Source organism: Microplitis mediator, chromosome 7 (assembly GCF_029852145.1).
Source record: "Microplitis mediator isolate UGA2020A chromosome 7, iyMicMedi2.1, whole genome shotgun sequence".
NCBI lineage: Eukaryota > Metazoa > Arthropoda > Insecta > Hymenoptera > Braconidae > Microplitis > Microplitis mediator.
Window position 1 is genome coordinate 1,402,935 of NC_079975.1, and position 25,392 is coordinate 1,428,326.

General features: G+C 29.5%; 4 protein-coding genes and 1 long non-coding RNA gene across 5 annotated transcripts; 3 read left to right on the forward strand and 2 right to left on the reverse strand.

Annotated features, from left to right (window-relative positions):
* Positions 1-50: 50 nt before the first annotated feature.
* LOC130670706 (dynein assembly factor with WDR repeat domains 1-like) lies at positions 51-10,508 on the reverse strand. Its single transcript, XM_057474135.1, has 9 exons — positions 9,994-10,508; positions 9,810-9,882; positions 9,545-9,748; positions 7,756-7,878; positions 7,472-7,656; positions 6,890-7,019; positions 6,504-6,802; positions 6,214-6,425; positions 51-240 (listed from the first exon to the last, which is right to left on the reverse strand). Exons 1-8 carry the CDS (start codon positions 10,031-10,033, stop codon positions 6,229-6,231), a joined length of 1,251 nt encoding a protein of 416 aa, XP_057330118.1. The 5' UTR covers positions 10,034-10,508; the 3' UTR covers positions 51-240; positions 6,214-6,228.
* A 1,421-nt stretch (positions 10,509-11,929) lies between these two features.
* On the forward strand, positions 11,930-16,135 carry LOC130670708 (nucleoside diphosphate kinase 7). The gene is made up of 9 exons (XM_057474137.1): positions 11,930-12,228; positions 12,312-12,478; positions 13,486-13,635; positions 13,715-13,922; positions 14,298-14,418; positions 14,482-14,606; positions 14,826-14,939; positions 15,024-15,131; positions 15,219-16,135. Exons 1-9 carry the CDS (start codon positions 12,115-12,117, stop codon positions 15,249-15,251), a joined length of 1,140 nt encoding a protein of 379 aa, XP_057330120.1. The 5' UTR covers positions 11,930-12,114; the 3' UTR covers positions 15,252-16,135.
* A 153-nt stretch (positions 16,136-16,288) lies between these two features.
* On the forward strand, positions 16,289-22,461 carry LOC130670705 (uncharacterized). Its single transcript, XM_057474134.1, has 10 exons — positions 16,289-16,642; positions 16,772-16,926; positions 17,585-17,956; positions 18,703-18,924; positions 19,003-19,354; positions 19,879-20,059; positions 20,205-20,368; positions 20,805-21,008; positions 21,134-21,301; positions 21,550-22,461. Exons 1-10 carry the CDS (start codon positions 16,546-16,548, stop codon positions 22,113-22,115), a joined length of 2,481 nt encoding a protein of 826 aa, XP_057330117.1. The 5' UTR covers positions 16,289-16,545; the 3' UTR covers positions 22,116-22,461.
* Positions 22,462-22,644: 183 nt separating this feature from the next.
* LOC130670707 (putative uncharacterized protein DDB_G0291812) lies at positions 22,645-25,046 on the forward strand. Its single transcript, XM_057474136.1, has 3 exons — positions 22,645-23,238; positions 23,340-23,757; positions 24,434-25,046. The coding sequence occupies exons 1-3, from the start codon at positions 23,021-23,023 to the stop codon at positions 25,001-25,003; spliced, it is 1,206 nt and encodes a 401-aa protein (XP_057330119.1). The 5' UTR covers positions 22,645-23,020; the 3' UTR covers positions 25,004-25,046.
* On the reverse strand, positions 23,951-24,663 carry LOC130670711 (uncharacterized). Its single transcript, XR_008990402.1, has 3 exons — positions 24,561-24,663; positions 24,286-24,370; positions 23,951-24,063 (listed from the first exon to the last, which is right to left on the reverse strand). It is a non-coding gene; the product is annotated as an uncharacterized LOC130670711 (long non-coding RNA).
* Positions 25,047-25,392: the final 346 nt, after the last annotated feature.

A 25,392-nucleotide genomic window follows, 5' to 3' on the forward strand; every position in this document is an offset into this window, starting at 1 on the left:
ATGAAACGTGAGGCTTGAAATGATGACCAATGGTAAGGTCGTTTTTATGATAAAATAAAAAACAGTTGATAATGATAATAATAATAGTAAGACACTCACGAAAGGCTATTACGGCGATAACCCGACGCGTTTAAATGCTCTAATTGCTCGACGAGGCCATTTCTCCCTCTTTTATATTCACTACAACTCCCTGTCCTCATCCAACCGGTTGATCCATTTATACGCACGTTAATTTTTCACCTGGAATTTAGAAAGGTCCACGATCGATATTTATTTCATTAGTATGTATTTTATTTAACAGTTTAAACACTCGTATATTTTAATTATTACCACTTTGTAATCTGTTTACTTTTAGGTGTTGAAAATTTTCTTTCACGTTTTTTTTTAGTTTTTTTTTTTTTGGATCTATTGATATTGATTTAAATAAATTGTTGACAATAAAAAGAACATTGATGATATCTAGTTTTTTTTCTTTCATTTTTTAATATGATTGTGTTCGAGTATTTTCTGTGCCTACTACTGGAAATAATGTAAACTTACACTGAAGAAAAATTACTCACATTGCAGCCTTTTATTTAAATTTTGAAGAATTGCTTATTTTATTAAATTTGATATTCAAAATATGATTACTAATTTTTTTAAACTGCTGAAATTTTTTTACACATAAAAAATATGTAAATAAAAATGTCCTGAAGTTAGCAGACATTTAAAAATTTTTGGATTTTTTTTTTCAACAAGTGAATTAAAAAAAAAAAAAACTAAAAAAATGCACGTAGAAAATTTAAAAAACTATAAGTGCAATTTTTTTAAATATTTTTTTTTTATAATTTATCATTTTGAAAAAATTCCAAAAATTATTAGATGTCGACTGACTTCAGTATCATAGGAAAATAAGAAAATAAATTTACAAAACTGATATTTAAATATAAAAAATAAGTAAATTTTTTAATAGCTCGTTAGTTTTATTTATGAACAATAAATAAAAATTGTAAAATAATTTTTTTTGTAATTAATTAACAAACCAAAATTAAAAATAATAATGATCCTGAAGTTTGCAGCCAAATAAATTTTTGAATTTTTTTTTTAACGACTCAATTACAAAAAATTAAAAAATTAAAATATGAACATTTAAAAAATTGTAAAAACTACAGGTGCAATTTTTTCAAATATTTTTTTTTATAATTTATCGTTCAAAAAAAAATCTAAAAATTATTAGACGTCGGCTAACTTATGATCCTGAAGCAGACATTTAAAAATTTTTGAATTTTCGTTTTTCAATAAATCAATTGCAAAAAAATAATATAAAAATATGCACATGTAGAAAATTTTAAAATCTACAGGTGCAATTTTTTCAAATATTTTTTTTTTATGTTTTATCGTCTAAAAAAAAATCCAAAAATTATTAGACGTCTGCTAACTTCAGTAACATGCTAACTTAAGTATGATACTGAAGTTAGCAGACGTCTAATAATTTTTGGATTTTTTTTTAGACGATAAAAAATTTTTAAAAAAATATTTGAAAAAATTGCACATATAGTTTTTAAAATTTTCTGCATGTGCATATTTTTATTTTTATTTTTTTTTTAAATTAAGTCATTGAAACAAAAATTCAAAAATTTTTAAATGTCTGCTAACTTCAGGATCATAACTTAAGTTTCATAAATAAATAAATAATTATCTTAATTAATGAAATCAATAAGAGAGTAAAGCGTTGAATTGATTAATTTATAATCTCCAGTATACATATATGTCTATGGCATTGGTATGGCAAAACATAGACACGCTTATACAGCAAAGATTACAGATGATACACATTGGAAGTTACATCACACTTGAGCTGCCAACTGAAATGATTAATATACTGTATTTTGTATACATTAGTTTCATGGTGTGATATCTCTTTTTTCCACTCTCTTCACAACACGCCCACGCCTCACACATATATCACCTATAAGCCCAATATATATGAATATATATATTACCTAACTCTACGTTTACTTTTCACTATATATGTATATATAATAAATACATTCTGATGAAAATTCAATCAATCACTTTGTGATATCCACACATCGCTCTATTATTATCACCATTTATTATTTATTCATATACATTCAACTTCAAAATATATTTATCCCATTTAATTCATGACTATTCATGTGCACATAATTATTATTAATTATTTGATACATCCATTAATTTAAATAACCTATTTAGTATCTCCACTAATAACAACTTTTTTTTTATTTGTTTACGCCATTGTTAAACGTCTACTAATTACATGAACTGTTACTTTAATTATCATTTTCTAATTAACTGTACGTAGAAAATAAAAAAATGATGAAATTATGAACTAAATTTTTTTTTGTTAGTTTACTTTTTATTTCATCATAAAAAAAAAATTTTTAAAAGGTTAAGAGATAAAAAATTGTGAAACGCTTTCTCTGAATCCATTAATTTTGAATTAGAAAAAAAATAATAATAATTCAAATTACGTCAAGTATTTTTTTCTGACATCACAAAAAAATTTGTGTACTGAACTTTGAATTGGAATTGTGTCTAAACAATCGAGTTTATGGACAAAGTCATGGGATACTTTTTTGTAAGAAATTTAATTTCCTGTAAAATTGTACTGACATATATTTGTCATATTTTCAATAGTTTCGTCAGAATTTAAGTTCAAAGCCGCTAGAATATTTCAGGACTGTCTTTTTAACTCATTCATAAATTGGGTATTTTAAAATCGAAATTACTAGTTTTCTATCAGAGATACGATAAAAACGTATAGAAACAAATTTATAGAGAATTAAATTTCCTACAGAAAATGATTCTTTACATTTTTTCGTAGACTCAATACTTAATAAGTTATGTAAATTTAAACTTCAAATTGAATTTTATTGAAAATAATAATAATAATAATTCAAATTACGTCAAGTATTTTTTTCTGACGTCACAAAAAAATTTGTGTACTTTACTTTGAATTGGAATTGTGTCTAAATAATTGAACTTATGAAAAAAGTCACCCAATGCTTTTTTCCAGGAAATTTAATTTCCTGTAAAATTGTACTGATATATATTTGTCATATTTTCAATAGTTTCGTCAGAATTTAAGTTCAAAGCCGCTAGAATATTTCGGGACTGTCTTTTTGACTCCTCCTTAAATGGGGTTTTTTAAAATCGAAATTACTAGTCTTCTATCAAAGATACGATAAAATTGTATAGAAACAAATTTATAGAGAATTAAATTTCCTACAGAAAATGATTCTTTACATTTTTTCATAGACTCAATACTTAATAAGTTATGTTAATTCAAACTTCAAATTTGATTTTATTGAAAATAATAATAATAATAAATGAAAATTATTTTCAAAAACTGAATAAAATCCTAAAAAATTGCATTGGTTGACATAAAATGTTTCCATTGAAAGTATAAATAATAAAATTCCATAGCCCCCCGGGGATTATTCACAAGTATCACTTGACCTCTCAGATCACTCGGTATCAGAAGCAAACAAACACTCTTAACATAATACTCTACGATTGTGAAGGTTCTCGACATTGATTGCAAGCAATAACGCCATCATTCTCACACTTTCGTACAATAATCATCAGCACTTGAGTAACCGCTACCGTCCCGTCATCATTAAAATATCAATTCAATAAATTTTATTACCGAACCCAAAAATATATATATATATATATATATATATTAATGAACATCGTTATCTTTAATTAAATGTTGACCTCTCACAAGTGCTCCAAAAAATTTTAAATTCAATTATCCGCACATAAATATATCAAATTTATCGGTATTATTATCACATTATTTGAATAACAATTATGTTTATGTACATACACATATATTTGTAATATAATATAATATAGCATAATATTATTGAGCGGGATCATCATCATCATCATCATCATCGTCGTCGTCATAATCGTCGTCATATATGATTTATATCTATAATCGTATAAAAAGATTGACCCCAAAACAAATAATCAGCTTATGTACAGCCGATTAAAACACTTATGACATTAATATTTAGCCGATTATTTACGTTAATAATCAGCAATACCAGCAGCAAAACAACATTATTATTATTATTATTGTTAGTATTACATCTATATCGCAGTTATTTCGCAATAATAATGCGAATACTGTTATTTCCACTTTGCTGTTGTTGTTATTTATTAACTACATCATATTTATTACTCATTTTATTTACTTACAAGATACTTATAGTTCATTATCATTTTTTAAAATGCTTAGAAGACTTTAAATTTTATTTTTAAATCAAGATTATTTTTTTTAGAAAATATTCCGAGAGGTTTTAAAAATTATGAGACGGTGGCTTTAAAATTTAATTTAAAAATGACAGCCCGCTTTTAAAAAAATTATTACTTTTAAATATTCGCGTTAATTGTGAAACTTAATCGCTTTTGCTGTAAATTGAACAAGTGGATGTACTCTTATATTTATTTTTTAGTCGAGGTGTAAATTTTAAATGAAATTAGACGACAGAAATCGATAAAACTTAATAATTTTTTAAGCGAAAACTTATGGATTTTAGTTTTAAATAAAAATACATCGAAAATGTGATCGGTTTATAAATTCACAGACATATTTTATGTCATATTTATTTGAATCTCTATAAAAATTTATTGATTTACTATTAGGCAGTGAACTTAAATCCAAAATATGCAGATATGAAAATTTCTATAAATTAATTGGACGCATTATTAATTAAAAGTGAACTTTGAAATCAATATTCGCGACCGGAAAATTTTTTCCGATTAAAAACTAAGTGATACTAAAAAAAAACTTTTATTAAACTGATGGAATCTCCACACGGCCATCTTACGGTATTGAATAAATTAACTTCACTTAGAGATAATCAATTACGTAAAATCACTGGTGGTCATTCCTCTATAAAGATTTGAACTCTGTAATAACCGATCAAAATTTCGCTTATTAAATTACCAAAGTTCAAGTATTTTTTTAAAAAAAATTAAGGGGCATAGCCACTAAGAAATTTCAAAAAAAAAAGTTATTTTTTTTTTTTATTAAATCAAAGTGTTCAAAAATATGTATCTAGAGTTTTATATGAAAATTCCGAATATTTTTCAAGTTATAGTAATTTTTGTGACAGCGCGTCAATTGACCGCTGCATCGACTAAAAACTTTAAACGCATTTTTCTCGAAACTACTTTTTTTGAGCTGGTGGCATCTGTAATTTGCATAAATATCAACCGATTCGCAACTTTTTTTTGCCGTATTCGTCTATTCAGTAGCTATAGTTGCACGTAGGGGATTTTGAAAATTTTGATTTTTAAGATTTTTTAGGGCTGTTTGAATCCAAAAAAATGAGAAAAAATAACGAAAAAATTTTTAATATGTCGCCATTTTTTTTCAAATTCAAATTTTCAAAATCCCCTATGTGCAACGAAAACCACATGTATACAGATTACAACGCCGTTTGGTTTTTTTGATTTTGATAATCCGTTTTTGAGTTAGAGATGACATCGTGGTGGGGGAAATTTTTTTGTTGCTCTACAAAAATGCTTATAACTTTGTAATAACATGATATTTTGTAATGAAAATTTAGGAGAATTATCTTCAATGTATACTTTAGTAAACAAAAAAAACCCGATCCCCAAATTCCTTTATTATTTCAGTCAAAAAAATTGCCGAAAATCACCTATTTTTTCGATCCTCACAGTGGCTATCCCCCTTAACCAAAACTTTTTTAGCATTTAGCCGACATTTAAAAATTATAATTTCAACAAATTATGAAAATTAATTTTTTAAATTTATCTATTAATTTAAATTTTCGCTGAAATATTTAAATTTCCCGGGCTAAATATTTAAATAAATTTTTTCAACCCGCGCAGAAATTTCTAGTCATTCCAGTGAACCGAAAGTAAATCCAACTATCAATTGCAATAAAATTTAATTAATGAAACTTAAAATAATTAAAAAAGTCGATAATTATTTGACATCCCTCGCAGTCAATTTATGATTGGAAATACTTTAAATTTATATTAATTGATAAATATTAAAACATGCCCGCCATCAAAACTCATTGTTAGCGGAACAATTAAGTCAGCGGGTCATCACATTAATTAATGTCCGACATAATTAGTAAGTACGTATGTTTACAATTAATAATAATAATTAAAAATGAATAATATTAATGATAATTATAATACTTGAAACCAATCGAGTCATCTCCATATGGTGCATGTGTTATCTTTACTTGCAGTAACTATCGTGTCACCATTATACGAGAATGCGCAGCTGAAGACATCATCTGTATGTCCAACTAAACTTTGTATACACCGGCCAGTATCTGTTGACCATAATCTAGCTGTTTTGTCTAGTGATGAAGTCAATATACTGCTGCCATTCGGACTAAAGCAAACTGTATAATTAAATTATAACTAATAAACTTGTTAACAATAATACCAATTTATGAAATATTATTAATTATGATCGGGACCTTTAGAAACTTCTTCCCGATGGCCTTCGAGGGTAAAAATTTTTTTAAAAGCTCCGGTGATGTCCCAAAGACTCGCTGTCGCATCGCTACTCGCTGTCGCTAATTTACTGGCCTGGTTATTTAACGCTAAGTCTAGAACCTCGTCCTCGTGACCGGACAAGGTACCGAGACAACCGCACATTCGGACGTCCCAGATCTTGGCCGTGTTGTCCAGCGAGGATGACGCTATTAGTGTGCAGTCAAAACTGTAGAGACAGTTTGATATTTTTCCGGCGTGTCCGACTAAACTTGTGATTTTTCTTGGATAGAAAATTTTTATTTTCATTGTCGGAAAAGTGATAAATTTTAGATTATTGAATTAATTTTTTTAATTAACCGGCACTTACTTTAAAATTCTAGTGTCCCAGATATTTATGGTATTATCAAATGAACCAGTTATTATTTGATTGCCATCGTTATTGTAATGAAGCGAAATTATTTCACCGTAATGGCCCTTCAATGTTCCGACTTCTTGTCCTTAAAAAAAATTTTTTTAAATAATTATTTTTACTATTTTTTTTAAAGAAAATAAATAAATTTTGTTTACTAGGCTTTAAATTGAAATTGTGGCTGAACAGTTGAATTTATGGACAAAGTCGCAGAATACTTTTTTGTGGGAAATTAAATTTCCTATAAAATTGTTCTTATATATATTTGTCATATTTTCAATAGTTTAGTCAGAATTCGGACTTAAAGCCGCTAAAATCAAATTTGATGTCTCTATTTCAGAAATAGGGACATTAAAATCGAAATTATGAGATTTCTAGCAAAGATACGGAAAAATTTAAAGAGACCAATGTTGTAGAGAATAAAATTTACTACAAATAATGACTCTGTAAATTTTTTCGTAGACTCAACAATTAACGAGTTATTTGAATTTTAATAACTGCTAGAGTTTTATTAAAAGGTTAAAAATAAAATATCAATACCGGTATCAATTTGAAAAATTTTGGAAGTAGTGTCCATTGAGCCAGTGGCTATTCTCAATTGACTTGGAGAAAACTCAACGGCAACAACTTCAGCGTCATGACCCCAAAACTGGTGATAACAGTGGCCAGTGCGTGAGCACCAGAGATTCGCAGTTTTATCAAAAGACCCAGTCAGTATTTTGTCGCTGTCGTGATCGAAATCATCTCATATACTTTTGATATTTAATATTTAATATTTATCATCATCATCGATAATTATGTATCGGCAAGATTAATTAACTCACGAAGTCGGGTTGTTGAAGGACACGGCATAGACTACATTCTTATGGCCTTCGAGAGTAAGAAGCTCCTTTCCACTGTCAATGTCCCAAACTTTACAAGTTCGGTCATAGCTGCCCGTCAGGCATCTAGTTTTGATATCAACAATAAACGACATATTTATTTTATCTCTCTACCTATAACCCTACGCGTGTGGAAAAAATTTGTTCCAAAAATTTTCCAAAAAGTTCATAACAGAGCTTAAAAATTTGAGAAAATCGTGAACTTTGGGTTGTTCGGGTTTTTCCTTCTAGGTAACACCAAATTGACCAGAAAACATTCTTATTGTGATGGTTTATTCCCAACAGGGGCAAAGGTACAGGCCACTCGTCATAAAAAGCCATAGACATCTGCCCGTATCTGCCCGACCTCGATTACTCAAAATATAAATTTATCTTAGGTCTTTTTAGGGTTTTTCCTACTAGAGGACATCACAATGAACAAAAAACATTTGTATTGTGATGGGTTATTCCCAACAGGGGCAAAGTTAAAGGCTACTCTTCATAGGAAATCATGAACAGCCTCACCCTCATTTATCCTAATTTATCCTCATATGGGTCTGAACTCAAAAAATAAAATGTTCTTAGGACTTTTCAGGGATTTTCCTACTGGAGGACATCACGATGAACAAAAAACGTCTTTATTGTGATGGATTATTCTCAAGAGAGAAAAAGATAGGGGCCACTCTTCACAGAGAATCATCTACACCCATCTCCACCCACCCTCATATGGGTCTGAACTCAAAAAATAAATTGTTGTCAAGACTTTTAAGGGCTTTTCCTATGAGAGGACATCATAATGAACAAAAAACATTAGTATTGTGATGGGTTATTCCCACCAGGAGCAAAGTTACAGGCCACTCGTCATAAAAAGCCATAGACAGTTTCATCTGCCCGTTTCTGCCCGACCTCGATTACCCAAAGTATGAATTAATCTTAGAACTTTTAAGGGCTTTTCTACTAGAGGACATCATAATAAATAGAAAACGTTTGTATTATGCTGATCTATTCCTATCTGGAGCAAATGTCATAGAAAATCGATAGGAAACCCATAGAAAATTGATATAAAAGAAAAACTTGTTGCTGTCGTAGAAAATCGATAGAAAACCCATAGAAAATTGATATAAAAGAAAAACTTGTTGCTGTCATAGAAAATCGATAGAAAACCCATAGAAAATTGATATAAAAGAAAAACTTGTTGCTGTCATAGAAAATCGATAGAAAACCCATAGAAAATTGATATAAAACAAAAACTTGTTGCTGTCATAGAAAATCGATAGAAAACCCATAGAAAATTGATATAAAAGAAAAACTTGTTGCTGTCATAGAAAATCGATAGAAAACCCATAGAAAATTGATATAAAACAAAAACTTGTTGCTGTCATAGAAAATCGATAGAAAACCCATAGAAAATTGATACAAAACAAAAACTTGTTGCTGTCATAGAAAATCGATAGAAAACCCATAGAAAATTGATACAAAACAAAAACTTGTTGCTGTCATAGAAAATCGATAGAAAACCCATAGAAAATTGATATAAAAGAAAAACTGTTACGCTCCTCTCCGGTTCTAGGACACAATAAGCAACAATGAATTACTCAGTTAAAAATTTTTCTTCAATTTCCAAAAATGATCTAATCAAAGTTCCGTTTCGTATAAAATTCTCAAGTTCTCTGTTATAAACCTTTACAGAAAATTTTTCTTTTCTCTACTTGTCTATTACATCTTATCATAGTTTCACAATAAAAAAGAGTACCTTTTACCTAATTTATCAAACGCAATGTTAGTCAGCGGCAACAAATGGGTCTTGAGTGTCTTGTACTTGTAGTAATGTTTTATATTGTCATCGCATACTTTCGACTGCAGTTTCAACAACGTCTCCTCTAATTGTTCCATCACACTGTCGGTTATTATCGGCTCGTTATTTTTTATAGTCAACGCCAATGCTTTTATGTCTGTCCTAAATATTGAAATTAATTTATTAAATTTAATTAATTCATTGATTATCAAAAAATAATTACTTAGCATCAAGATCGAGCAAATCAATCATTTTAGTTTTAACTTCCCCACTTTGTATGTATTCCAAAGCTATTCCTGTTAAATAATGAATAAAATTTAAGTGCAAAAGACTTTTTAAATAATAATAAAAAATTTAACAGCATTTTTATTTAACGAATAATGGGAAAAAATAAAATTAATTCTTACCTGGCGGAAAATAACGCAGCAAAAACTTGAGAAGTCTCATTATTAATTCAATTCACGAAAAAATGCGAAACACGAAACCGAGTAAAAGGAGTTTTCTTTGTGTAGATAAATTTTTTATATCTATAGACATATATATGTAGATATATATATATAGATATAGATAAATGTACGTAAGCTTTTAAATTGATTACACGGATTCTATTTTATAGTTGAACGTGCATTTTCTTTTACAAATCACTGAGCGATAATGAATTTTTATTTAACGCATGAGGGGACAATCATTTTATTCAGACTTGTTTCAAATAATTATTGAGTTTTTTTTTTTTTTGTTTAAACGTTCAATAGATTGTGGCAGTAGTGCTTCGAGTATTAATCACTTGACTTGATACTAATTTTGGTAAATATTTCTACTGGTGTTGTGTTACGTTGCCATGATGGTGTTTGATCAATATTTTGAAATTTCAAAATATAGTCAAGAGTTATGTTCATAAATTTATGTTTACATCATTTCCAATTGAAATTTTTATTGTTTTATCAAATACTTTTACTTTTTATTGGCAATGACTGCATTTATTTAATGAAAAATTTGAATTAATAAATTTTTTCGGCAAAAGGTTGAGTTCAAAAATTAAATAACAGGAGTATAGACTAATTTTTCATGGATTTGTTGGGGAAAAAAATTTTTATTGCGCGTATTTAAGATCAAAGTTAGTTTTTTTTCTGGTTCCCATTTTTCCCGCCCTTTTTTAATCATAGAAATTATAACTTTGTCTATACAAGATTTAAAAATTCATAAATAATAAATATTTTTCAAAATTTATGTGTCCAAAAATAAATATAGGGGAGGAAGGGGCAAAAGGGGGTACTTAAAAAATACCAAGTTTCCGAGGACTCAAATACGCTAAATCTTTTTTTTTAATGATATTCAAAGTAAATAGAAAAAATTTTCAGTTACCGTTGAAAAAAAAAATTTTTCATTTCTGCGGGCAAAGTGGGGTACCCCCTAAAAAAGGTAAAAAAAAAAATTTCTGGATTTTAAACGAATTTGATTGAGTTGAATTTTTTTGTAAGTAATTTACATGAAGAAAAATTATATTTTACACGTTTATTGGATACAAAAGAAGAAAAAAAATTTTTAATAGTTTTTATCATAAAACAATCGTCATTAATATTTTTGAACTGACAATTGATTTTTGAAAAAGTTTACCAAAAAAAATTCAAAGTAACGTTTAATTATATTTACAGAAGTGATTTTGGAATGTACAAAAACCATTTAATGTATAAAATTTTTTTTTATCAAATTTTGGGGGTACCCCGTTTTGCCTACCCTACCCCCTTCCCCTATTTGATAAAAAATTTGAATAAATAAATTTTTTCGGCAAAAAGTTGAGTTCAAAAATTAAATAAACAAGGGTATAGACTAATTTTTCATCGATTTGTTGTGAAAAAAAATTTTTATTGCGCGTATTTAAGATCAAAATGAGTTTTTTTTTCTGATTCCCATTTTTCCCGCCTTTTTTTATTTATAGAAATTATAATTTTGTCTATACAAGATTTAAAAATTCATAAACAATTAATATTTTTAAAAATATATGTGCCAAAAAATAAATATGAATAAACTGTTCATATATTTTTTCGTTTTTTACTAAAATCAAAATCAGTTGAAAAAATTTCCTTTGGATCCAGTTACGTAATTTCAAAAAAATTATCAAAAATTAGCGTTTTTATGACCTTCGAGTGAAACCGCGTACGTAATAATCATAATAATTATTAAATAAAGTTATAGTTTGACGGCAAATGATTATATAAATTTCTCATAAAAAGAATTTATCAATGGAGTAAATATTAAAGCGCATTTAATAAATACTACAGATGGCGGCACATGTGCTGCAATGTGACGTAACTATTTTCATTGACAGTCAGCTGTGCAGTTGCACACACAAACTTTGAGATAATAATCATAGTAACGCACCAGTGGGCATAGTAAACAGTAACCATCAAACGAATTCCAACAACAAACTGCCAACTACAAATGTCATTGATTTTTTTCTGACGTTTCTATGGCAACTAATTAATTTCAATCGTAATTTTCAATTTTAATAAGTAAATATATAATCAAAAATGTCAGATCTTACGGAAAAATATATTTTTGAAGCGGAATGGTTTGACAATGCGTCTGGAATTTTCAAAAAATTTTATTTGTACTATTTTCCTGCTGACAACACTATTGAGCTGGTAAATGAAATTTTTTTTTTAATTAATACCCGAAAAATAGTCAGTGGTTAATCATTAATTGTCTGTTTATTTTCAAATTTCAGTTTGACATAAAAAACAAGAAAATATTTCTCCGTCGAACGAAATGCGAAGGCGTTAATTTGAAAAATTTATTCATCGGCTCAGTTGTCACGATATTTTCCAGGCCGATGAAAATAATCGATATTGCTGATGGTGCAACTAGAAATCGATTGAGTAAAACGATGCAAAAGTAAATTTTCAATACTTATTACTATCATTATTACTTTTTATTTATGATTTAAAGGTTACGTCTTCAGCGGCCCGAAAAATTACCTAGTAGTTTTTTTCGGTTAATCTTTAAAATACTCAAATTTTTATGATCCTGAAGTTAGCAGACATTTAAAAATTTTTGAATTTTTGTTTCTCAACAAATTAATTGCAAAAAAATAGAATAAAAATATGCACATGTAGAAAATTTTAAAAACTACAGGTGCAATTTTTTCAAACATTTTTTTTTTTTATGGTTTATCGTCTAAAAAAAAATCCAAAAATTATTAGACGTCTGCTAACTTCAGTATCATAAATTTTTCTCTAGAATATTGTCAACTGAACTTAGAAGTACTAAAAAAAAATTTCAAATTATTTTTTAATTTTATTTTTATAACTTTTCGATGAGGGTCTTTGGATGGCCTCGAATGAGGTCATCGTTTGCGTGATAGTTTTTTTCAGAGAAACTAAAAAAATTAAATATATCAACTTAATGTTAAGTCATGTAATTATTTGCTATTTAGCAAATTTTTTTTCAGTTAATTATTTGGCTTTAATTCCGATTTTGGACTAGAAAAAAATTTTTTACTTGAGACTAACAATTTATTTATGAAAAAAATTAAGCAAAAACTTGTCCAATCAAACTATAATTAACGTATTATAGTAATAAATAATTATTTATTTCATTTTTTTTGCCTGCGCGTGAAGAAAAAAATAAATACATTCATTTTTTCCGGTGCGGTTCTAAAAAGTTCCATTGAAAACTGATAAAAATGGAATAAAAAAATGGTTTGAAATTTTTTCTATGTAATTCAAGGATCATTTCAAAATATTCAGAAAGAATTTCTTTGTACGGACAAAAAAAATCCTAATTTTTTGGCCTTCCGTCAGAGATTTTTAACCTCTTACGCGAAGGAAATGTTTTTTCTAAACTCAGTTAAGAAAATTTGAATTCTCTGAATCTATTCAAATATTTTTCAAATATTTAAGGACATTCGCTCTATTGACACCGGAATTGATAAATAATATGGGAGAAATATTCAAAATAATAGCGGCACATAATCTCCATATCGCAAACGTGAAAATGTGTATGCTGGAGGAGTCTGATGTCGAAAGAATTTACAGACACGATAATATTCCGTAAGATTTTTCTAACTATTTGTAGACTGCAGATAGAATTCAACAGACAATTAAGTTGTTTATTTAAAAATTTTTTTAGTCACATGAAATATATCTTAACGTCGAAGCCAGTCGTTATGTTAATGTTGATAGGAGACAATGCAGTAAATCGTTGGAATGAATTAATTAGTTTTAGTGATAATATTTCTGGTGGGGAAAAGTCAAAAGTGTCATTACATGAACGATTCGCTAAAGATGCAAGAGATAATTTGTTTTATGGCTCGCCGAATGTTGACGCTGCTGAACAAGTAATTTTCAGTTTAAATTATTCGTTTACTAACAAGTTATTCTGGTTTTCCTTTTGAAAAATTGATTTTTCTTGATTTTTCAATAAACATATGCTTTGAAATTTTCATTGAATAGATTCTCCATCATCCTGTGATTTTTTTACAATCAGAAACTAGTGACACTATTTTTTAGAACCGAATTCCATAACCCATTTTTCGAAATGGAATTTTTTGAATTGTCTTGAAAACAGAAACTAATGATCCGATTTTTCTAAAAATAAATTCATTAATTCTTTGAAAAATTCCGGTTATCAAAAATTTTCAAGTGCAGAACCCAAATGACTTGTTAATTAAAAAAGAAAATGAATTAATTATTGATTTGACTATTAAAATTAGGAACTAGATTTTTTCTTCCCAACCTCAAAATTAAAAAAACACAAATTTCGAAATACGGCAACTCTAAAAAATTGCACTTGTTGCATAATAAAACCTCATGCAGTCCAATCCGATTTGATCGGTAAGTTTTCAATGTTTAAAAAAAAAAAAAAAATTTAACAGTAACAACTATCGTTTTTCCAAGGAAATATTGTTGAAGACATTCAAAAATCCGGTTACACAATATCTGCGCTTCAGCAATTCAATATCGACCCAATAAACGCCGAAGAATTTCTCGAAGTCTACAAAGGAGTTTTAGCCGATCACGGGGTAATTTTTTTTAGCTCAAAAAATACAAAACCCGCTTGCTAAATATTTAAAAATAATTTTTTTTATTAACAGTAATATAGTAATAAGACAATTGAAATAATTATTTAATAAATCCAAGGCCCATCTTTAATCCACTTATTTAATTAATAAAAAAAAACCAAGTTTATTCATGTAGAAAAAGAGCAATTTAATATTCGAAAAAATTAAACTTTCGTCTAGGCTATGGTCGCTGAATTACAGTCGGGACCTTGCGTCGCCATGGAAATAACTCACAGAGATGAATCCATAAACGTTCCGCTCGAGTTTAGAAAACTTTGTGGTCCAATGGATCCAGTAATTTACTTTTTTTTAAAAACACTTCTCCTTTTTCCTTATTATTCAGGTCAACGATATTTCAAAATCCGTCTTTCGTTACAGGAAATTGGTAAACAATTACGACCGAATACTTTACGCGCGAAATATGGAAACACGAAAATCCAAAATGCTGTTCATTGTTCAGATTTACCCGAGGATGGTTTACTCGAAGTAATTATCCCGCCAATTAATTAACTAACCACTTAATCAACTGACCTATCAATCAATCAATCAATCAATTAATTAATTAATTTACAGGTGGAATATTTCTTCCGCATCCTCGACAGTTGAATGGAAATCAAAACATCCCAACTTTTTGTACCGACAAACAATTTTTATTTTTTTAATTTTATAAATATAAATAAATATTTAAACGAAAAATATAAATATGTGCATTATTAATTTCTCATTTAATTTAATGGCGTAATAAAAAAATGTTTATGACCGATAACGCTGGCAGTCGTAAGTCACAGTCAATAATCAAGAGTAGTTGGAGTAATTAAAAAAAAATATATCGTAACAATTGTTCTTAAAAAAAAAAAAAAGACATATGTTTAATATTATTGCATAAGAATATGAAAAGTATGATACTTGTAGTATTTCGCACATTCTTCAGTTGACAAAACAATAAACACGCATAATAAAAATCCAAATAATTGCATGTTTGCGTAAATATATATGTATATATATATGCAAACTTTTTTAAAACATTTATTATAAATAAATGAACATTAGTATTAAGTTTGCGTCGTCCTTGGGAACGAATGTGTTGAATGAATATTTTTTTTCGCCACTAGACCCAATGTTTGATTCAATTACATGGTCATCTGATGAAAAATCGAACAATCGTTATTACAAAAGAGTAATCACTTTACAACATAAAATAATGATAACAATGATAAATAAAAATAATAATAAAGACGAAGGCAAAGTAACATCAGTGAGTTCTCATTGGCTTATTAGGAAATTAACTTCCGTTCTTGTCGTCGACACGGTGGATCGGCAATATTAAGAGCCAGTCCGGAGTATGACATCGACTGACGTACTTCGCTCTTTTTAAGTTACTCTTTAGTTTGTTGTATTATTTTTTTTTTTTTTTTAATCAACTTTTTTATTAATCAACGGCCGATTAATTTTCACTAATTAACGATTTTTTTTTTTACGATTTATCGGTAGTATTATGCGGGTCCGTGATACGGAATATTATTACGTTATTTATTATTATCTCAGCCGATTTTATTTACATTTTTATTTAGCAAAGGTACAAATTATGTAATAGTGTATCAGATATATTTCAGTTAACGACACAAAAGTGCTAGTTTTATCAAGGACGTGAAGTGTTGATGATTATTTATATATATCGCATCCTTTTGATCTCATTTTTTTCACGTGACTTTTGTTCAAAAATTTAATTATTGTAATTAATAAAATTTTAATTAATATTTCAATCGCTAGTATATTTTTGAAAATTCAATAATAATTTATCAGCAAAATGACTTGATCAGTAATCAAATTCCTGAGCAAATACATACGGAAAAATTTTTTTTTTTTTATTTTTGATAGAACCCAAAAAAAATAAGTAAAAATGCTACTGATTGGAAGCTTCTTCCGAAGAATATTTAAGGACTTGCGGCAAAAAGAGCTGCTGCCGTTGAAATTAATATTTTTTGTCCAAGCCTCGAGTAAGTTTTTACTATTTATTATTTTTAAAAATTTAAATTAAAATGCAAGTAGAGAAAAAAAGTTACGTAAATTAGTTATTAAAATATAAGACAATTGAATAAGAAATAAATAAATTATTTAATAATCAGCACTATACGTCCTCTATCCTTATCTCACGATACACATGAGAGAACTTGGAATAAATGTTGAAGAAACGGCAATTATGAGCGCGGTAACTCCGTTCATAGCAATTGTAATGCCGCCGGTTGCTGGAGTCGTCGCTGATCGTATAGGAAATTTCAAGGTAATAATCAAGATATTTTTTATATGGAGTAAAAAAAAGTGGGTTATCTACCCGCGAAAAATGAATCACATGTCGCCATATATGCACTGAAAAAAAATTTCGGAGTGAACGCGAGATTTGTTTTATTTATTTAATTCCCTCCAGAAATTTAGTCCAGAGCTGAGTTTGAACTGAAAACTCCGGATCAAAGTGGATAAGAATCGAAACCAAATTCAAATCCCTTCGCTGAAAACAAGCTCCCTATTTACCCGATATGTAGAGTGATTTTTTTTCAGACCCTCCGGAACTCTGAGCGACAGAGTGAACTTGAATTGAAATAAAATCCGGATTCACTCCCAATTTTTTACATGATACTGAACTCAGCCGACGTCCAATAATTTTTGGATTTTTTTTAAACAATAAATTATTAAAAAAAAAATATTTGAAAAAATTGCACCTATAGTTTATCAAATTTTCTACATGTGCATATTTTTATATATATATTTTTTTAAAATTAAGTCGTTAAAACAAAAATTCAAAAATTTTAAATTGTCTGCTGACTTCAAGATAATATTTTTTACAGTGTATGATCTATATATGTCCATAATAGATCATATATGGCCATATGTGATAAATTTTCGACGGAAATAAAATAAAAATGAGGGTTTATTTTATTTAGATAATGCTGTCATTCTTTTCATCACTGGGAGGTGCAGCAGCACTTCTTTTACTGTTAGTTCCAGTCGGTAGAGTGACTGTTAAGTATCCAGAACAAATTGTTATGGATTTAGGCTGCTCTAGAAATGACAGTAATATAATAATAACGATTAATCAAATGAATCATCATTGTGATAATCGTGTTAATCTTGATATAATAGCCGGTGTACAAAGCTGCGGTTATATTTGCCACGTTGATTTGCACAATCATACTCATCTCGACTATATTTTGACGTCAAAATCTTATTCCGTTGAGTTTTTATATGATAATTATTTTAACGAGAGTAAAAAACAACGCGTTAAGTATAATCGACCTTACGCCGATTATAATCAGGTACAAAATTCAAAACACATTTGTTTGTTTAGTTATTAAGACAACTGGGGTAAGATGAGCTGCCTGATAAAATATTTAGCTTCGTGCGTTTGCTGCACAAAACTTGTTAGTTCAGGCTTTGATGAATAAATAAATCTGATTACAGTTTTTTTTATCAGCGTTAAGTTTTATCGAAAGCAAGATAACATTTTTAGTTTTTATTTTCTTATTTCGAGATGTTCTGATTTTCGAACAATACAAGCCCTCAATTTTTTGAAATTTGGATCATGTATTTTTGGTTGAATTTTGTGCAAAATTTAATTTCAAGTTCGTCAGAAAAAAAAACTGCAAATTTTTTATAAAAAAACAAATTTTCAGAACTTGATTATAAAGTCGTTGAATTTTTTTTTAAGAAAACATAAAAATTGCACATTATTGATGTTCTTGGTATCCAATTTTACAAATTACACTTAATTATCTAAATCATAATAAAGCGGGATCTGAAAAAATGTTCTCTGCTTTCAGTTAACAAACAAAGAGATTTCAGTAATTTTAATTTTATTTACTTTTGTTTCCACGTTAAATTTAAATGTTCACGCGTGTTGTTTAAAAAAAAAAACAACAACAAATAAATTAAAAAGGAAATCAATAATTATGAAATTTTTTTGACAGCTCATTTTACTCCGGAAGTCTTGGTCTGTTATTTATAATTAATTAAGTCAAATAATAAAAATAAATTGAGTAATGTATAAACAACTTTTTTCAAGACAACAATGACACGTGATGAAGTATTGGAACACCGTGTATTTAGGAACAATGAGTATTATAATTCATGCATACGTCAATTATCACGTAGCACAGTATTTTTTCCCACTGATAATCACTTGGAATTTACTTGCCTCACCTCAAATCACTTAGAAACAGAGAGCAACTCAACGACCAACAAAACAGTCTGTAATTTCAAGCAATCTCCTACTGAAATAACTCCAGTAAGTGATAAATATATATTTTCCCGGCGGAATACAAAACATGAAATACAAAATTAATTAGTAAAGTAATTTATTTAGGATCCAAATGACCGGGGATTCACAGCCAAAGTAAGGGCTCTGGTCGACTCGGATCTGGACGTCTTGGAAAAAAGGAAAAGATTTATTGTGGAAAAATTACGTACCGAAGAAAACGCGAACTGGAATTTGGGAAAATGCGAATCTTTGAACCGGCCGTACAGGGTTTCGGCTCAGGTGTCGGTTGATGATGTGGAAGATCCTAATTTCGATAATAATTTGAATTTCAAAGGATGCAGTGAACGCTGCATTATCACCGCGCCGAGAAATGATATTTGTACCAACAAAGATACTGTCATAGAATACAATATACAGTTGACTTTTTGGCTTTACTTAGCAATTCGTGTTTTTATAAGTAATTTTTTTTTATTATCATTCATTTTAATCGAACTGTGAAGTGCCCAATTTTATTTCCGACCGAAAAATAATGAATTAATTATTTTATTGTAATAAAGTAGCGGATTTATTTTTTGATTCATAATTAAGAAGACCGCTAACTTTTGAACGCCCGAAATTGGTGACTAATATTGAGTTTGAATAATTTTTTTCAATAATAAATTTCAAGTTTACGTCTAAGCTCATGTTGATTTCAAAATCCATTGATTCAAAAATAGATCGCGTTTCCGTGCACTTTTTATTCGCGGATTTGAAAAATTTTATGAAAGTTTTTTTAAACGCCTGGTGCACAATTACAGTCGATATTTCCATAGTAACTATTTTTTAAAAATCAATTTATTAATAATTTGAAGCCTCTAGTTTCTATTAAAATTTTTGAACTAATAATCAGGTTGGAAATTAAAAATTGAATCTCCATTGCACGTTTTGATAACCGACAATTTTTTTCCTCATCACAACACATTTTAATGAATTAAATTTCAGGCATTATTGGCGGCACAGCATTCGCGATGTTCGAAGGTGCAGTTATCGCAATATTACGTGAACAAAATGCTGATTATGGGCTACAAAGAATTTATGGTAGTATTGGTGGTATGATATCATCACCATTATCAGGAATGCTAATTGATTATGCCAGTACCGGTAAAGAATACACCGATTTCAGGTAATAAAAAAAAAAAAAAAAAAAAATCAACAACAACAAATCGCTCAACTTAAATTGAGGAAATAAATTTGGCTTTAAAAGTGAAGCATTGAAACGTGAGTTTGAACTCGTAAATAAATGGATTTAAATATTAACTTTATTACAGGCCAGCGTTTTATTTGTACGCGGGACTCAAAGTGGTATCTGGTGGGTTGATGCTCGCAATTAATCTCGAATTTAAGTCGCCGGCCCACAACGTCTTAAGTGACGTTATCAGCGTGCTGAAGAACGTCGAAATAGTCGCGCTGTTGCTGGCTTGCTTTATGCTAGGTTATTATTATTTATATTCAAAAAACCTTATTTACGTGTGCGCTTAATAGTCTTGTCTCATATTTTAAATATCATTGATCATCTATCATTGAAAGGTGACGCAAACGGATGTGTCAATAACACCGGCCGTAACGTCCGTGCGAAATTACAATTTCGTCTTCAAGGTCTTGTTTAATGACCTCCAAAAAATTTTATTATATCAAATAAACACTTATTATCATTGCTCTTTAATTACTTGTCATAAAAACTTGTTTTTTTATCTGCAAATATTTTGACTTTTTTTAAATATTTGAACAGTTTTAATTCACACAAATGTATGAATGTGTTATTTTTTTTTACGGCTGTAAAAATCATCTGATTTACGGGCGAGCTTAAAAAATGATAACACGTGAAATAAATTCCGGGAAAAATAAAATAAAAATTTTTTATTACGTAGGTACGGCATGGGGTTACGTCGAGTCCTTCCTCTTCTGGTTTCTCCAAGATCTAGGAGGTTCAAGGTCACTGATGGGTATCACAATAACCGTCGGTGGAATAGCCGGGATTCCTCTTCTAGTGTTATCTGGTCCGATTATCAAAAGGATTGGTCACGCAAATGTTTTATTCATCGGTTTTGTTTTCCATGCAATTCGTTTACTTGGTAATTTATTATCATTATCTAATGCCTTTAAATTTATGATTGAATTCAGCCTCCCACTTTCATAAAATGTAACAATTTCTTCCATAATAAAATAAATTTCCATGAGTAAAAGTTAAAATTTCCAGGTTACTCGCTAATTTACAATCCATGGCACAGTTTGATATTCGAGGCATTGGAATCTGTAACAACATCTCTGAGTTTTACTGCAGTTGTTACGTACGCTGCTAAATTGTCTACCACAACAACCGACTCATCTATTCAAGGTCTTCTAGGCGGTCTTTATTACGGCGTCGGTAAGTAAACCAACGTACTTACACTTACTGTCTAAGTACATCCGATAATTTATGTTCATTTTAATAAGATCATCCTCGCTCTGGTCTGACTAATAAAGTCTCCGCTCATTTAATATTTAATGTTATTGTCTTCTTAGACTTCGGCACAATTAAATTTTTACGAGTTACAATGAATTGATAAATAAAAAACTTAACTGCTACTGGTAGCTGTCAATAACAATAACAATAAATACATAAAAATGTTCCAGGCAAAGGGGCAGGAAGTCTAATGGGAGGTTTTATAATGAAAGCAGTCGGGACACGTCCGACTTATCAAATATTTTCGGTGGTATCATTAGTAAGCGGTCTTATATATTTCTTCTTCAACATGTGCTATCTGCAAAAGCGCCCGCAAGTCGAGGGGAACGATATTGTGAAGAAGGAGCCGAAGAAGTCGGTGGAGAACGGAGTGAACTTGGGGGAGAAAAATAATAAAAATGAGCTGAATATTAAATACAACAAGAGCAAGAAGGGAAACGAAAACGGCGGACTGAAGAAGAATATTGAAATAAATTTAAAGGCCATCGAGGCAGCCGCCAACGGGAGCAAAGCCGCCGAGGCTGAGGCTCAGGACGTCGACGTTATCAAACGCATGCCGGAAGAGAATCCCAAGATTAAGAAGAACAAGAATAAGAAGCTTAAGAATAGCAATGAGATGAATTTAAATAAGATCGATACCAGGGACGGGGCTACGAATCCGGGGTTTCTGGATGATCGTAATGACGAGAGTCAGTGCAATGTTACTGTTGAGAAAGTACCGGAAGACAATAAGTGATAGATTCTTGTTGCTGGATACACACGATTATAAAGTCCTTTGCTATACCTTAGATATAAATGATGAATGAGTGTGTTTGTATGTTTGTGTGTGTGTGTGTGTGCGTGTGTGTGGGTGGGAGTGTTGTGAAATTGTCACACAGATGCTGGACTTGTTAAAGGCGTCTTGCAAACGCTGATGAGACTATTACGATACAATTTTCTCATCGTTGTGAATGATATTGGTACTTCCGGATACTCAGTATACGTGACATGCAACCAGATGTTATATATGTGATAAAGTGATAAGTTAGTCAAGTTCTTGAGGCTCAGTATTGTAAAATCAGAAATGTTACTAATGAATATTAATAATAATTCATTGTTGTTATTAAATTTTAATTAATTGTATATATAGAAATATAAAAATTGTTTTATCTGAATAAATGATTATAATTATTTGATTATTTTTATTTATTTAGGTCAGTATCTAAAAGGCAGTGGCGTAGAAAATTTAATAAGAATTAATTTTTGAGAATTATTTAAATAAAAATTATGACCTAATTCTGAACGCAGATTTTCAAAAAAAAATTTTTAATGTCCGAAATTGGGTTCACTCAAAATGGCTCAAACAAAAAACCTGAAATAATGCCCCGAAACTTAACTTTCCTTTTTCTAATTTTTTTTTTCCCTTTTCTTGTAAAAATTAAAAACCCCGGTCGCAGTCTACTAAAAAATAAATTTATCTTTAAAATAACCTGCATGACCATAACGGTCCAAGTTTGCCAACGTAATTAGACAGTCTTTGTTCATGATTACGAGTATTTAGCGCATTTAATAGAACACACATAAAGTTTTGTACAGTTATCAGCGGCGAGTCTATATAGGAAAGCAGAAAGTCGTTAAAGGAGTCACAGATTGTCCATAACGATGTTGCGCTCGCTGCTGTTCAGTTTGGCAACTCTTGCGTCAGCATACGCCGCGGGGATTCCCGAAATCACGGGCTACTCGAGAGTTTCTAAAAACGGCGCTAGTGGCGCAGTGGCGGGCAGTGACGCGCGTAGTTTGAACCTGTCGCCGGTCTACAAGCCGGGAAATAACTTAAAAGTTCACAACGGCGAGGTCATCGATTATCCTCCGACACAAAAGTGAGACTAGTTGCAATTACTGGGTGTTAACTAATAAATATTTAATTGACCACTCAAATGTTTGTAAATTTATTTATTTATTTGTTGTTTAATTGGGACAGGTACTCGACCTTGGACGAAGAAATGGTGGCAAAATTGGATGGGAAAGCGAGTCGCCAACAGGCTCAAGACAGGTTCCATCCACCAGCGAGCTTCGAGCATGTTTTAGCGCACTCGAATGCCGCCGGTTCTGGTGCTCTTAGACTGCAGAGACCGTCAGACCTGCCAGGGTCGTCGAGCTCTTTGGCCTCTCAATCCTCAGGTTCATCATCCTCTATTTCTTCCGGTGGTTACGCCACGCTGCCGCAACGAGTTTACTCTTCAAATACTTATCAGTACCCCGACGACTCTAAATTATCAAAAAATAATGACAATAATAATAATAACAATAAATTAAACATAAATAATAGTAATAACCATGATAATTTGCCTTCTATTACTGTTGATGGATACTCTATGTCTGATGATTCTTATTCCAAGGTAATATAGATTTTATAATTATATAGATATGCTTGCTGAATCTCATATTTATTACACTGTCATGTATGTTGTTTTTTTTTTTTATTTTTTTTCTTATTGCAATGAATTCATTATTTTTTATTTCTTAATTTTAACTTTTTACTTCCCGCTATGAAAATTGAGCATTTTTTTACTTAATGTAATTAAAAATTTTAGTGCTCGTAAAATTTTATATTCGTTAAAAAAATTCAGACTCAAGTGAAATTAATTTGTAAATAAAAAATTTAATTATTTTAATTAATCATAAGAGACTGAAAAATCAGACACCTGAAAAAAATAATTTATTTTTATCAAAAAATGTATTCTAGTAAACGAGGCAAAGTGGTCATTTTTCAAGTTAATTTTTTTTTTCAATTTTTGGACTACTTCACTGCAAGGTTTTATTTTTAATCACAAAAAAATTAATCGAAATTTTGAAGTGACCAATTTGCCTCAACAAATTACAAAAATTTGTAAAGTTGAATAAAAATTTTGGGATGTCCAAAGTACCTCACTTTCACTCGTATTAAGTAAAAATTTTAAAAGATGGTGTCTTATTTTTTTGTGTTGGCGGTTTTCCTTAAAAATTCAAAATCTAAAAAAAATAAAATAGATTTTTAATTTGACGTCACTAATAATAATAATTATTTAACAACAGCTACCAGATACATATGGATTAAAAAATTATAAAGATAAAAAACTGACGAGTTATCTTGATAAACTGCCATCTAAACCGGAATACCAACCAGTGCCAGGATACATAGATCCTGATGATCCATACTTACCTAATGATAATGATAATGCTGATCACAGTCATGATCACGGTCATATTCACGACCTGACATACCCACATGAGTATATCTTCGATCACCCACCGGACGATTTCTATCACCACTTCACTAGCACAACCACCGAGGAGCCAATGAACGACCAACGTCTCAATAAACGTCCCTACTCGTACTATTATATCGGCAAAAAACTCTGGTACCTGCCATTGTACTTCAGTATTTATTTCATTATTTATATCGCCGCGCTGGTGCTAAAGAGCGTCGCCAGACACAAGATTAATTTTCCAGCAAATTTAGCGGAAGCTGCGGGTGCTAGGCAACTTAATGCGAATAATAATTTCGCCTGGTCGGATCTCACTCACCGAGTTTTGGAATCGATTGAAAAATTTTCTCTTCATAATAAAAATTTGAATCATACAATTGTAAAAAATGAAAAATAAATTTTATTCAAATTATTTGATTGATAAATTATTTGACTCAAAATCCTCCATTTTTTTTTAATTACTAGAATAATTTGTAATAATTTTTAATAAATAAATTTTTCGTATAAAAATTTATTCTTTTATTTTTTTATTTGAACCTAAAATTTGAATTATTAATTTTTGAAAATTTTTTACTGAAAATTTTAACGCGATATAAATATATATAATTTATAAAATAATATATAATATAATAAAAGCCATAATTCAAAGGAAGATGATATTTAATGTAAGACAAAAAAAAATATTTAAAAATGTACCGCGCGTAAAGTTGTTTGACGAGTTGGTAAAAATTGTTTCCGAAGAATCTCAATATGTTAAGTATCAGAACTTGTCATATCGGCGATCGC